At 39.2% G+C, this 14,488-nt stretch overlaps 1 protein-coding gene across 1 annotated transcript in view; it reads right to left on the reverse strand.

Annotated features, from left to right (window-relative positions):
* Nucleotides 1-330: 330 nt before the first annotated feature.
* Nucleotides 331-14,488, reverse strand: part of kiaa0825 (KIAA0825 ortholog) — a 215,324-nt gene continuing 201,166 nt past the window's right edge. The window contains exon 23 of the mRNA XM_088336394.1: nucleotides 331-4,147. Within this exon, the coding sequence (XP_088192520.1) occupies nucleotides 3,964-4,147 (184 nt within the window). The 3' untranslated portion in view covers nucleotides 331-3,963. The remainder of the gene's footprint in view (nucleotides 4,148-14,488) is intronic.

Consider the following 14,488-nt stretch of genomic DNA (forward strand, 5'->3'; position numbering starts at 1 on the left):
CAAAGAGACACTCGAACTTGATTACACTCTTTCTCTCTCTCTGATTTACTGCCCTCACAGGATTTTGTGACATCTTGTGACACCAGAAGGAAACTGAAAAGAAAGTCTTCAATGACCTAAGGAATGAGTAAATGTGTGATCTTCATGCGTGACGCATTCTGGATTTCTTTAAGCAGCATATACATAGCTTTCCAAATAGATTTGTAAGAAAAAGTAATTTAGGAATTTGACAAAAAACGACTAATTATATGAATAAAAACAATTTTAACATTTTCATTTTTATTTTATGGATATTTTATTCAAAGTCACCAGAGGTGGGTAGTAACTGAGTTCATTTACTCTGTTACATTTACATAATGTCAGAGACCAGAACGGACACAGGACTCAATTGCATGCGTTTCTCAGATTTTATTGAAAGAGTGAGAGTAAGGCTTGCTTGATTGCTTGATCCGAGGACTGGCGGAGAGCAGGAACGAACAAGGCGGGAGTGACAAGTCGTTTGACCAGGGCTGGAGATCAGAGGCGATGTCAAGTTCGTAATAGTGGTCGTAGGCAGGCGGCGGGCAAACAGGCGTGGTCAGGTTCAGAAACGGGTCGAAAAACGGGAATCAGGCAGGAAACAGGTTTTAACAGGGACAGAATAGACGGGAATGCTCACTGAGTGAAACACAACAGCTCGCAACGATCTGACAAAGTTTGAACTGAAGTCGGGGGCTTAAGAAGGATGGGGCCACCAATCAGCTTGTCCTGGCTGTTGGCGCCAATCAAGCTGCCACATGTGTTCCAAATAGGGCAAGTACGACACTTGAGTAAATTTTGGAGCATTTAACTCCGAGGTGTATTTTTAAATCCCAATAATTTACTTGAGAAAATTTTGAAAAAAAATAATTACTTTTACTCTGCTACATTAGGCAACTTTGAAGAAGTTATTTGGTTACTTAATACATGACCTCCACGTAAGTACGCATCTGTCTGTCTCAGCTAAGGCGCATTTATTTTGACACAGAACTCTGCCAGGCTCTACCATATTCAACCAATCAAACGTATCAGCTTCGTCACGTGACCATATCCAACTTCAGCGGGGGGGAAATCGTTCACAGATGGAAAATGCCGCTTAGCAATACCGACTACGTAAACACAGAAGATAAGCACCCATGGCTTCACATCAAAAGTATGTTCTCTTTAAAAAGGGTGCAAAACACCAGCTACAATACAGTATGCAACTTCTCCTTTGTTTATGTTCACGGACGAGCTTGTTGCTTCTGCTTAAATGTGCGACTTGGTGCCAAATTTATTTATTTGATATGTACTATTTGTATTTCATTGTTTATTAAAGCACTTGAATTTACATTGATTATTTTAATCTACTATTAAATTAAACCTATTTTTTGTTGATTGCATTGACTTTGATAATTTCATGACCAGATTGATTGCTACAGTTACTCAGTACTTGAGGAATATTGAGTAGTACTTTTCTACTTTTACTCAATTAAGTATTTGGATGACAATTTTTACTTTTACTTGAGTGATATTATTCTGAAGTAAGAGGTAGAGCTCTCGTCTTGGGATCAAGAGATCGAAGTTTGAATCCCGGCTCCTCTGTGTTACATGTCGAAGTGTCCTTGGGTAAGACACTGAATCCCTAATGCCCCCAATAAGCAGGTTAGCGCCTTACATGGCTGCACGGCCGCTATTGGGAAATGTGAAGCACACTGTAAAGCGCTTTGGGAAGTCTTGACTTGAAAAGCGCTACATAAATGCAGATCATTTCATTTCATTACTTTTACTTAAGTAAAATTTTTAGCTACTCTACCCACCTCTGAAAGTAACAATATATCAGGGGAAGTCAGTGATATATTGTTACTTTACTGGTAGTTAAAACGTTTTTTAAAGTCATATACTTAATTAGTATACATAATCTTAATAAATCGGTGTCATGTAAAAAAATGTGATTTGTAATCCAATGATCCTTATGAACCAGAAAAAATAAAATAAAATGCACAATTACAATGAAATGCTAGTACATGCGGAATTGCAGAAAGGCTCAAAAAAATAAATCAATTTATTTTGGTGTTGAAATGTTTACATTTGCTGACATTTTTTTTATCTCCCTATTAAATATCAAAAATGTTTCACTAAAATTGGGGGACATGTCTTGTTATTCAAAGTGCCTTACTGTCCAGAAAATACCATACCCTATTGTACAGTACATACAGTGCCTCACCAAAGTATTGGCCCCCAAAAAAAAGTTTTGTCATATTGCCACATTTCAGACTTAAAACTTAAAGCTAAAAAAGACTGAAAATGTTTTCTAAAAATCAACAACATGTGGGACAGAATCATGAAGTGGAACCAAATTATTTTACATTTTATATCACATTTACAACGAAAACCCTGAAAAGTAAGTGCTGCAAAGATATCCCCCACCTGTTCTCTCAGCTCAGCCAATTGGCTCCAGAAGCTCCCTGGTGACCTCCTAAAGAGTTTACCTGTGTGTCATTAATTCTCAGTTCAGCCGTCATGATGAAGCTTTATGACAGCATTATCAAGACCAAAAAACACATCAGGCCGGTCCGGGGTAAAGCAGGAATGGGATACAAGAGGATTCTACAACATTTACACATCTCCTGAAGCACCGTGCGAGCAGTAATATCGAAATGGAGAGAGCAAAAAAACGCCGCAAACGTACCAAGACGTGGCCGTACCTCTACACTTTTAGCCCAAACAAGAAGAAAAATAATCAGAGAAGCAACCAAGAGGTACATATCACTTTAGATGATCTGCAGGTATATACAGCTGAGGTGGAACAATCTGAAAATAAGGAAACTATTAGTCGTGGTCTGCATAGATCTACCTTGTATGGAAGAGTGGCCAGAAGAAAGCTCTTTCTAAAAGAATACCATTAAAAAGAAAATATGGCAAATACAAGAACCGACATAAGAGACACAAAAATATGTGAAACAAGGTGTTCTGGTCAGATGAGAAACAAAGTTGAACGTTTCGGGCTCAATGCAAAGCATTATGTTTGGCAAAAGAGTAACACTGTACATCACCCCTAAAACACCATGCCCACTGTCAAACATGGTGGTGGCAGCATCATGCTCTGGGTTTGCTTTTCTTCGGAAGAGACTAGGACAATAATTAGAGTGAATGGGAAGATAGATGGAGATGTGCACTAATGATCATCATCAAACTTTAAGGACATTGAGCTGTAGGAAAGAAAAATGGGCAAATATTTCTGTTTGAAAATGTGCAAAACTTAGAGAGACATACCCAAAAAGACTTGATCGCAAAAGGAACTAGTGCAAAGTTTTGACTCAAAGAGGGCCAATATTTTTGTAACACCTACTTTTCAATTTTTTCATTTTTTTAAGCAAAATATAAAATGTTGAATCAATTTGGTTTCTTTTCATGATTGTGTCTCACATTTTGTTGATATTTAGAAAATATTTTGATTTTTTTTAAATCGAGAGGTTTGAAGCCTTAAATATGACAATAAGAATGTCAAAAAGTAATTTTCTGAGGCACTGTACATAAATACATGTTTCCTCTTTGTTTCCACAGTACTGACAGCATCACAGATTGAGTTCGATTTCAGAACAGGCGGCAATCAAAACAAACATCTCTCTTCCCAACTGTAATTTTATGGTTTTTTTTAGAGCACAACCAAAAGTATGCTGACACCAGCATCATCACACACTAAAGAAGAAAAAAAAAATCTCCCATGATCACACACTGTGTCCCAGGCAAACAAATGTGCCTTCTCCGTTTCCCAGAACTGACGTCTGGAGATGTGCTCCAAAAAAGATGAAATGATGCATTGCGGAGAAAGAGAGTCGGAATCACACACTTTCTTGTCAGCACACAAACACAACACAACACAAACACACTGTAATACCTCGAGAGCCGGCGTGTCACAACTAAACATTTACAACATGATAAAAATTCCAACTGCTCGGACTGTTATTGGGCATGGCTTTTATGGGCTGGTTGCGGCCCCCCTTGGGTCCGCTCAGTGGTGGTTTCATCTGCTTGGTGAGACTCGTGCAGTCCCACGTCGCAGTCGCAAACAAAATAGGCTCGCTGGAGTTCCTCTACCATCTTTTTCTCCTCGTCTTCCAACTCGGCGTCTTCCTGCATCTCCCACCTGGAGAAGGAAAAATGGAAAAACTGGTTGGGGAAAATTTGAAAAACTTCAAAATAATAAGTTCTAAAGGGGAAAAATGATGGTCATGGGTAGTGATACACGAATATTATCAGGTTGATAGGTATCCAATCTCGATAAAGGCCAAATATGACATTGCATTTAGACAGAATAATTCATTCGACGCCACATTATGATGTCCAATCAACCAACAATACTCGTAAAAAGGATTCTAAGCATTCATGTTCCACGCTATAATATATATTTTTTATATCGATAAAAGTAGTAGCATAACTTAATCGTTTCTCCCCTCTATCTCTTCAGTATGTGCTAGGCATCAGAAAGCTCTTCTATAATCAGCCACATGGCTCACGATTCTAAGCATTCATGTTCTTCATTTGAGTAGTTTTTGATTTTGTTTAGAGGTAGTTGAAAAATTTGGTAATTTCTCCTCAGAACGTCTTCAAAATATGTGCAAGGCATCAGAGAGCTCAACCATAATCAGTAGCATGATTTAGGATTGTATGCATTCAAGTTCCTCATTTGAGTAGATTTTGTTTTTTTCTGTGAAGTAGTAGCACTTTGTTTCCCCTCTCTACCTCATAAGCACGTGAGGCATTGGAGAGTGAGGACATAATCAGTTGCGTGGCTATCCAGTTCCTCATTAGAATATTGTTTTAATCTTCCATAGAAGTAGTAGCAAAACTATATATCCATCCATTATCTATATTTCAGTAGGATCACAGAGGTGCTGGAGTCTATCCCAGCCATCTTTGGGCAAAGGGCCGGGCACTTAAAGACAAACAACTCACTCGATCAGTCACACGTAGAGACAATTTGGACCTGACATGCATGTTTTTGGAATGTAGCAGGAAACCGGAGAGACCAAAGTAGAGCCACGCAAGCATGGGGAGAACATGCAAACTCCACACAGGAAGGCTCGTAGCCTGAATTGATCCCATGACCTCAGAACTGTGCCGTGGACACGCTAACCACTCAGCCACAATGCCAGGATCCAAACTGAGCATATCGGCGATGTGCAGTTAAATGATAATCATATTCTGCAGATTACAAGATGCAATTAGTGAAACATTTGGCCAAAAAAGCAGAAAGAACGTTTGTAAAGCTTGTAAGCTATTGGCGAGAAGTGGAAATGATGGCTGCCGTAAAGGATGTAGAGGTGGAAAGAGTATGCGACACATCTTTTACCATGACACTATAAATAAAAAAGTATTTGGCGTTCCGGATTTGTAATAAAAAACGATAGTTTTGTAAGCATGTTCTTTTTGATAGAGTTTTCTGAATAATATAACTTTGCCGCCGAAGTGCGTATTTCGGCACAGCGGATGGGTGGTTAGCGCACAGCCCTGCAAGGCAGAAGTTCAGGGTTCAAGTCCAGCTACCGCAACCTCCCCATGTGGAATCTGCGTAGGTTTCGTCCTGGCACTCCAGTTTCCTTTTTTACATGAATTAACATATTACAATTTATTATGTAATTATAAGTAATTATTATTTATAATTGTAACATATTTAACTATCATTAATATTAATATGCAACTAGGGTAATAATAAAATAACAATTTAAATATTTACAATACATTATTACTAAATAATAATGAAAACAAGTACAATCATTTAGACAGTTAATAAACATTAATCCAACCCACAATGTTTAACTTTTTTTTATATAAATATTCAGTCATGTCTTCATTCATTCATTTTAATCGGAGTGAATGACACTTACTGCTTTGAGGTGGAATATAAAACGTACTACAATATCAATTTAGTTAAGAAAAAAATAAATAAATAAAACAATAAACACCAAAATAACCCAACGCAAATACCACAGTAATCACCAAAGGCCTGAAAGAAGCGGACGAGAAGCGTAAGGAAGACAAAAAGGTGCCTTGGCTTTTCCAATGTTTAATTTTCAAATAGGATTAAGCAGAATGACATTTAGCTGAAGGTTACAGGCTGCCCATTGTCTTAGCTGATATTGATATGCAGGAGGCGCCGCGCTTGTCACCGGGACAAACACTCTTGATGAATGAGAAGACGTTCCCCGGGAGGGACTTAAGTGCAAATCTGAAATCAGCCACAGGCGAAAGGTGGCAAGAAGGGAAGAAGCCGCACCGCCAATTACAGCTTGATAATCTTGTCCAAAAGTGGACATTGTTACCTAAAACTCTCTATTGCAAATAAGAAAAAATTGAATTGTCGTTATTGTCAATGATAAAAAATTATTTAATTTGAGATTGGACGTCACACTCCAGGATGAACATGTAATAAAGACTATGGAAGAATGTTAGCCGCCAGCCGGGCTCTGGCTAATGTTTACTTGCTAATCTGACAGAGATTACCATCAAAGTTCTGCAGTTTTATTCAGTATGTGCTAATATACTCCATGAGTGTGAATCATTAATTGCATTAGACTCCACCAACTACTGTTGTCACTATTCAATTTCCTATCTCTTAAAAGCTAAAATGAAATATGTACTTATATAAAAAAGGAACGATACTTTAGTGCAGAAGCTCTAAGCTATTTATTTTTTCTTCATAACGTTCTCGAGTTCAATGTTATTTATAAGCTATTGAGTGTAGGTGCGTTTTAAGCCAACATTTAAACACGTCCACTGAGGTTGCAGATCCAATATCTGAGGGCAGAGCATTCCAAAGCACCCAGGCCTGAGTAGAGAACATTTTTAAACCTGCGGATTTCTTCTTGGCTCTTGGGTCCATTAGTAGACCAGAGTTTTCTAAATAAAGGCTTCACAGTATTGAAAATTAAAAGCCAGTAATATGCCAGTCAGTTATTGGTCATTTTATATTGTTAGACTTAGAATCCTTATTGGAATAGTTTTTTTTTGCCATTTATTATGACGTAGTGACCTTTTTTTACCAGATAAGACACAGCACTCGCTTAACATCTAATTAAAGGCTAATGTTTACATGGTATCTAGAGCAGAGCTAAATATCAAGACTTCAGCAGTTTTCATCTCAAACGGGTATTTGTTGTGTATCTGTTGTCCCAAAAGTTGATTGTCTGACGCTAAACTATGTGCTCAAATAATACAAGTGAGAATTGTCTGTTGCATTGTACTGCAACTACACCACCACCATCATCTGTTCCCGGTTAAATATCTGCAACATGATAATTTAAGGGATTATAAAAACAACAACATACAGCCGGCCTTCGGACTAAATTATAAACATTTTCAATAGACGGTTCACCATCTAGATTCTTTAAATGAAAATAGTGTGCCTGGCTCAAACATGGTTGAGAAAGAATGCTTTATAATGATGAAGGCTGTGTGGCAGTATCGCAAGCCTGATATGGACCGGTTATAGAGCAGCCGATGATTTTCTGGGCTGTGCTGATGACTCTCTAAGATTTTTCTGTCTGGAGAAGCTATTAGAAAGGATCTTCAACCTAATATGCAAGGTTTCCCTCAGAATGTACATCTTAATAAGTGGACTCTCTCTCTTTCTAAATGGCTCTCCTCATTTGTCATGCATTAATACCAAAGCCGCTGACGGGGCGATTCTTGTGAATACAGAATAGGACACCCGTATTAGGACTCATATATTTTCAGGATTGATGTCACAGGAGATTGTCTTTGAGCATGAGAAATGGTCTGCCACACGTTCTGCAGTGTGACTGTCAATTTTGTGACTTAAAACAACCGCTTCCATCAGGACGCTTGGATTTCATGGAGATGCGTGGACTTGTTGCAGCCAAACTATGTTTGGTAGGGTGAGATTGGAGTTTTGCAACATTTTGCTTTTTCTGGGGCTCCATTTCACAAAGGAGGTCTAGTGAGAACCCTGAGTTTATTTAACTGAAGATGTACCAAAATGGAAATTTGGGGTTGAATATGAGAATCTGTAACTCTTGGCTATAGTATCACTGCAAAAAACACTGTAAAAATCGAATAAATACATATTATTGAGGTGTAAGAGCGTACGTACCACAGTTCTGAGGCCATGGTATCAAGCCTTTCTGTGTGGAGTTTACATGTTTGCACTCCGGTTTCCTCCCACATTCCAACAACATGAATCTCAGGTTAAAATTGTCCATAGGTGTGAATGAGGTTGTCAGTCCCTGTGTCCCCTGGGACTGGCTGGGAACTAGTTCAGAGTGTACCCTGCCTACTGCCTGAGGAGAACTGGGATGGGCTCTACTGTGGCTCAACTGTGGACAATGGATGGGTGTATTTTGCACTGTTTCTTCCCCAGTGCCATCACCACCCTAAAACAAGGACATGAGACAGGGAAACAAGGAAAGTGTACCTTGCCTATTTATATAGAAAATGTTGTTTTTTTTTTCATTGTTTTATCTAGTCTTCTTTTTAAAAAAATCAATATTTTTATTGCACTATTGTTCTAATGCACTTAACTTTGGCCAGTCTAGAAGCACTACCTTGTAAATATTTCCCAAATTTTCAGGATTATTTTTTTATCTTGATTTTCTATTTTATTACATGTTTAATGGGGACCAGAAAACACGCATGCGAAAACCTACAACGTAGCCTCCTAGTCATATCTAACATGCGTTCTGTCAGTTCCCGCTCATGGCATTAGTCGACCACGATGAAACTGGGTTCTGATAGGCCCCACTTGCAAAAACATAGACTTGGGGTTAATGGATTGTGGCCGCACGCGTGCAGTTAATTTTAGTCAGAAACAAGTGCCAAAAAAAAGTTGCCTGACCAACAAAAATGGGCTTTACAGGTCATCACCTGCAGAACTATGCAATATGGGATAATTAATCACCACCAGACAAGTGCAGTCCACTTTTTGGTGGACAGGATGACAAAAGAGCCATCAGGCCGACAAAATTGTGCTGTACTGGCCCTTGTCCACAGAATAATGGGTCACTCGGTACTAAGCACAACATAGTAAGGGATTACAGTAATTATATCTGTGTTTGTTTTTATTTCACCCACAAGTAATACAAATTGATATTAATTAATAACGTTATCATAATATTATATTAAAATATTCTGAATTTAATCCAACTATTCAGATAGCATAGCATACTGAATACTGGTATGGAAATATATTGCTTCACTATTGCGAGTATTTTTTATGTGCAATAGTTTAACAACAGAATAGAAATTGTCAAATGTTCTCCATTTCCAAGAGTGTGCGTTAGCCACGTTTGCGCCAAGCTGGTTGTTTGTTTAAAAGCCTTGCTTGTCAAACACGTAGCGCTAGCGACAGCCAGACAGCGGGCTAAACCACTTTGACAGCAGCCCTAATCAGAGGCTCGGCGCATTGCCTCCAGGCCAGGAGAATCCATCATAACCCAAGCCTAAATATTTAAAGTGCTAAACTTTCCAAAGGTCACACCGTATGTGAAGGCGGCATGACTAGGAGAGAGCGACAAAGTGAGGGAGAATATGATTAAATGTCCTTTGCTCAGCACTTGAATCCTTGTAAAACCCTTTTTTCGGACCGTTTCAGAAAATGAACGTTTTGCCTGTTGGTCACAGTGTTAAACGTCTCATTTACGGTTGCGGATTGGGACGAGCCTGACGGATTAATTTGACAAGTGTATCTATTTAAAAACCAGAACGACACTGCGAAGAGGACAAATCGAGGCTGGACAATTATAGCAATTAGTGGTAGAGTTCTCTTATCTTGTCAAGTCGGTCTCTTCAAAATGAGGTTGTATGGTTTGATGTTCTATGATGAACTTTATAGATCGCAGAGTAAGTCACGTAGCTGCTTGGCTAACAAGCCACACTTAGCCAAAACCAATCTTAGTTGAGGTTTTTGACCAAACACGTTGAGTCCAGATTCACACGTCTCACGTCTGTGGTAAGGTCTGTTTAGGGGCTACTGTGGAAGAGGGTCTGTCCAAAAATAAAATCTTGGATTGAGAGGGAGTAGTGTAGCAGGGCTGTGAAACAGTGGACCAGGTCTAAACCCTGTGCAGAGACTGAGAGGGTGCATTGGAGTTTGGCCATCCAGTCTACACAATTTCTGTGGACTTGGGGAAGGTATTCGAAAGTGGAAGGTGATTTGGGAGTAAAAGGTCCTGGACAGGCTTATCTCGGCTGTTCAGTCACTGTACGATTCCAGGGTTTGGTCCGCATTGCGGCAGTAAGTATAATTTGTTTCCATTGGATTTGGAGTTCTACAATGATACTCTTTGTCACCAATTCTGCTCATAACCTTTAAGGAAAGAATTTCCAGGCGCAGCCATGATGTAGTAAGGATTACGGTTTAGGGGTCTCAGCATTGCCTGTCTGATATTTGCAGATCATGCGTTTTTGGTTTCTTCAAGCCGTGATCATAAACTCTCAATGGAATTATTCTCAGATGGGATGAAGATAAGCACCACCGAATCTCATATGATGGATCTCAATTGGAAGAGGGTGGTATGCCCTTTCTGGGTGGAGGAATAGATACTGCCCTAAGTGGAGGAGTTCCAGATATTGGGGTCTTGTTCACAAGCCAGGGTAAGATGGAACAGGAGATCTACCAGCAAATCAGTGCAGCATCTGCTGTCATACTCTCTACTGGTCCATTGTGGTAAAGAAAGCCGTAAGTAGAAGATATTGATATACCATTCGATCTACGTTTCTACTCATACATATGGTCACAAACTCTAGGTCATGACGGAAAGAACATGATCAGAGATACATGCGGCTGAAATGAGTTTCTTCTCTAAGGTGGCTGTGCTCCTTGTTAGAGAAACTCTGTCATTTGGGAGTTATCCATTGAGATGAGCCAGTTAAAGTGCTCTGGCATCTGTTAAGTAAATCCTGTAAAGACTATACATCAGCTGAGGGATGCCTCGGTACCCTGTCGGATGAGTTAGACAAAGTGGCTAGAAATATTCCTGAGGATGCCGACCCCAGATAAGCAAAAGATGGATGCATAGAAGCTGAGTTCATTTGGCAATAATTTCACCATAAAAACAATAAAACTTACCTTCAGCATCTTACAAGTCTTAGCTCTAGTTCAGTTAGGCGACACTTAAACCACCATGAATGAGGGGCAGCTATTTTTTTGTGTGGAAAGTTCAGAGACTTGGTGTTACGTCTTGTGCTGTGCGTGCATCCTTTTCAGACTGAGCGTGACCGTGTTAAGTCCATACTATCTCATTTCACGCTCTTGCACTTGGCCTTTGGTGCAACACTTCCACAGGCGACGTTGAAGTGCAATCGTGGCCCGCTGTGCACTTTTGCACCCAGGTGTCCAAAAGTAGAGCGCATGGGAATAAATCACTGCCAACGGGGGATTTTTGGTTGCCAGATGTGAGAGTATCTTCCAAAGGTTTGGACAGTGGTAGTCTTTTACTTGCTTGGATGAGAAAATGATGTGTAATGTGGAGAAAAAAAGAGAATAATTTATTTGATAAGGCCAAAATAGCTTGCTTTTTCGATTGTTATTGGTTTATTTATTTTTGCATAGCCCAAATGTGAGATCTAAAGTTCACTAACTAGCTTAGATTATACAAAGAAAAAATTGCATCTTTCTTGATATATGTTGGGTTATTTAAGCTACAATGCCAGAACAAAGAGCAGCAGAAATTAGATACCTTAAAATCCGGATGATAGAACACACCTAATTACAAGACGCACCCAGTGCATTTTTAAAGGTAAAAAACATGTTGTACATGCCACATGTGCCCACATTAAAGATGAAATATTTACAAAGAAAGACTGTACACAGAAAGAGTTTTAATGATATATGGTACCCTAAACCATTACGTTCCACCGGCCGGTGTGCAGCCGGACTTTTGATAAACAATTAAGTGTCAGAACAATGTCACCAATCCCAGAGATAAGTCATGCCATGTAACATTGGAAAGCTTAAATCTTTGGGATTCAACATATGATGACCATTTCAAAATATACCCTTGAGAGATACATCACGATCAATCAGAAACAAGATACCCGGAAACTATGAAGCTGAGGTAACTCACCATTACGTCCCCTGGCCGTCTTCCAACAGATAAAAAGAAATCCGCCTTATTATTTTTGGTTTGTTGGACCTTGCTTATTGTAATCCGTTCGTTTCACCACAATATTTGCGTTTACAAATAAACAGTCACATAATATTATTCCCAAAAGTGTGGTTAGCCCGGCCCTTTTGATTGGCTCCTTTTCCATGATGAAGGTCTGTTTGTGCTAGTTTTATTCATGCACAAAGCGCCTTTGCATTATACTTGTGTCTTCCTCGACACATATATTCCACGTGTCTCACTCTTACCTTCACTGCCCAGGAGCCCCTGGCAGCCGTTAGAAAAAATACATAATTTAGCCGCATCATTGTATAAGCTGCAGGGTTGAAAGCTTGGGGAAAAAGTAATGACTTATACTCCAGATTTTACGGTATTTCAATATCACGTGCCATCAAGCCCCAAATTTAACACCTGACGCTGGGTGGGATGTGACTATGCAACGTAGCAGATGATTACAAGTACCATTGTAATGACTATTACCTGGCAAGCTAGTTGATACATACCACATAACACTGTGAAATATTTATGCCACCTAGAGGGTCTTAGATTAGAAATTTGCAGCAAAAAATATTTAGGTATGTGAAGACAGAAGAAGAAAATTATTGAGCATGAAATCTCTGGAGGGGGGTATACTTGGGGATGAAGGAGTTGTATTTTCATTCATTAATTTTTCTTATCCTCTCTAAAATAGCAGGGATCCCGGAGCCCATACCAGCAGACTTTGGGTAGGGGGAGGCCAATCACAGGGCACAGAAAATAATAAAAACAAAAACACTCACCCGAAACCCTCATTTCTAGAGATAATTTTGAATTGCCAGAAACTTGAGTGCCCGGAGTAAACACACTTGTGTGTAGGGAGAACATGAAAACTGGTAGGCTAATATCTTGAATTAAACCTAGACCATTTGAACTGTTGGGCAGAAATGGTAACCAGTCAGCCAGCTGTATTTTAGGCTTATATTTTCAATTATCAAAGTTTTGGCAAAAATGCTACGACTCTTCTTGTCTTTGTTGTGTAGCATTCAAAAAAACATTTATTTTTGCCTCACAGAAAATGATTTGGTGAGCATAGAATATATGCAGGCTTACATTAAACCATTCAAATACCTCAGAATTTTTGGGAAAATCGAATCTGACAGACGAAATGAAATGGAAAAAAAAAAAAAACGACAGATTGACTTTTGTTCCGAAGTCAGATTCTGTCGGTCAGATTCCAGTTGACTTAGGGGTTAACGACAAGTTCACAACGCAGGCCAGGCGAACACCTCATTGACTCTGTTTCTATAGGAAAGCAAACATCTAATTCAATTTAGACATGTGCCTGTGCCAGGACAGCGGGCGGAGGCAGATTGTAAGTGACAGCCATTGGACAAGCCGGCTGGATTTGAATATTGACGAGACAGAGACTTGACAGAAAGGATTATGCTCTATCTTCTGACTTGGTAGCCAGTGCGCCCATCCATTGTATTGTCAGATCAAGTCACTGTCAGGTCTACAGTACATCCATGCGCCGATGCCACTCAGTATTAGACCCCACCTGGGATCCTTCCCAATGCAAACTGATAGCTTCTCAAAAGCGACCAGACAACACCGACAACAGTCTGCCGCATCACTGGCAAATCTATTTCCAAGTTCTCAGTGGGGGTTCAGGAAAAAAGATATATTCTTTGGGTTTGAGTGAAGTCTGATCATCCTCTCAAGTTGTGTGGTATTTACTTGTCCAACATGATTAAGGAAAAAAACTAGATTGGGTGGATTCAGTAGATGTGAAGTACACTTAAAAGAAGGTTGCAGGTTTGTAAAAATATGAAATGTTTAATTACAGTGCCAGGGGGTGAGTTTTTGCACCCTTCTTCTTTGTTTGCATATTTATCACATACAAAGGTTTCACATTATCAAATAATGTTGTATTTCACACATAGATACAAAATGCAGTTTTGAAATGTTGATTCCATTTAATAAAAAATAAATTAAAAACCAAATCAAAACCTATCTGTCCCTGCGTGAAAAAGTAAGCTCCCCACTGTTAAATCACAAAGTAACTGCTTAACCAGTTTTGGGAAAGCTGGATTCAATTCGACAGGCCACATCCAAAATCGATTGCCACTACTAGAGTTTGAAGAAATCACTTCACTCGAATCTTTTAAACAAAGTGAAGAAGACTACAAAATCTCAAGAACAGAAAAGGCATGCAACAATCTATAAAGATTCCAGAAGAAATTAGAACAAAAGTGATTAAAATATTTTAGTCCGGAAAAGGTCACAATGTCATTTCCAAGGCTGAGGGGCTCCAGTGAACCCCTTTAAAAGCCATTATCCACAAATGGAGACATATGGTAATAGTGGCAGTAATAGTGAGTAATAGT

The sequence above is a fragment of the Urocampus carinirostris genome, chromosome 5 (genome assembly GCF_059441175.1).
Source record: "Urocampus carinirostris isolate Australia breed hairy pipefish chromosome 5, RoL_Ucar_1.0, whole genome shotgun sequence".
In the NCBI taxonomy this organism is placed as follows: domain Eukaryota; kingdom Metazoa; phylum Chordata; class Actinopteri; order Syngnathiformes; family Syngnathidae; genus Urocampus; species Urocampus carinirostris.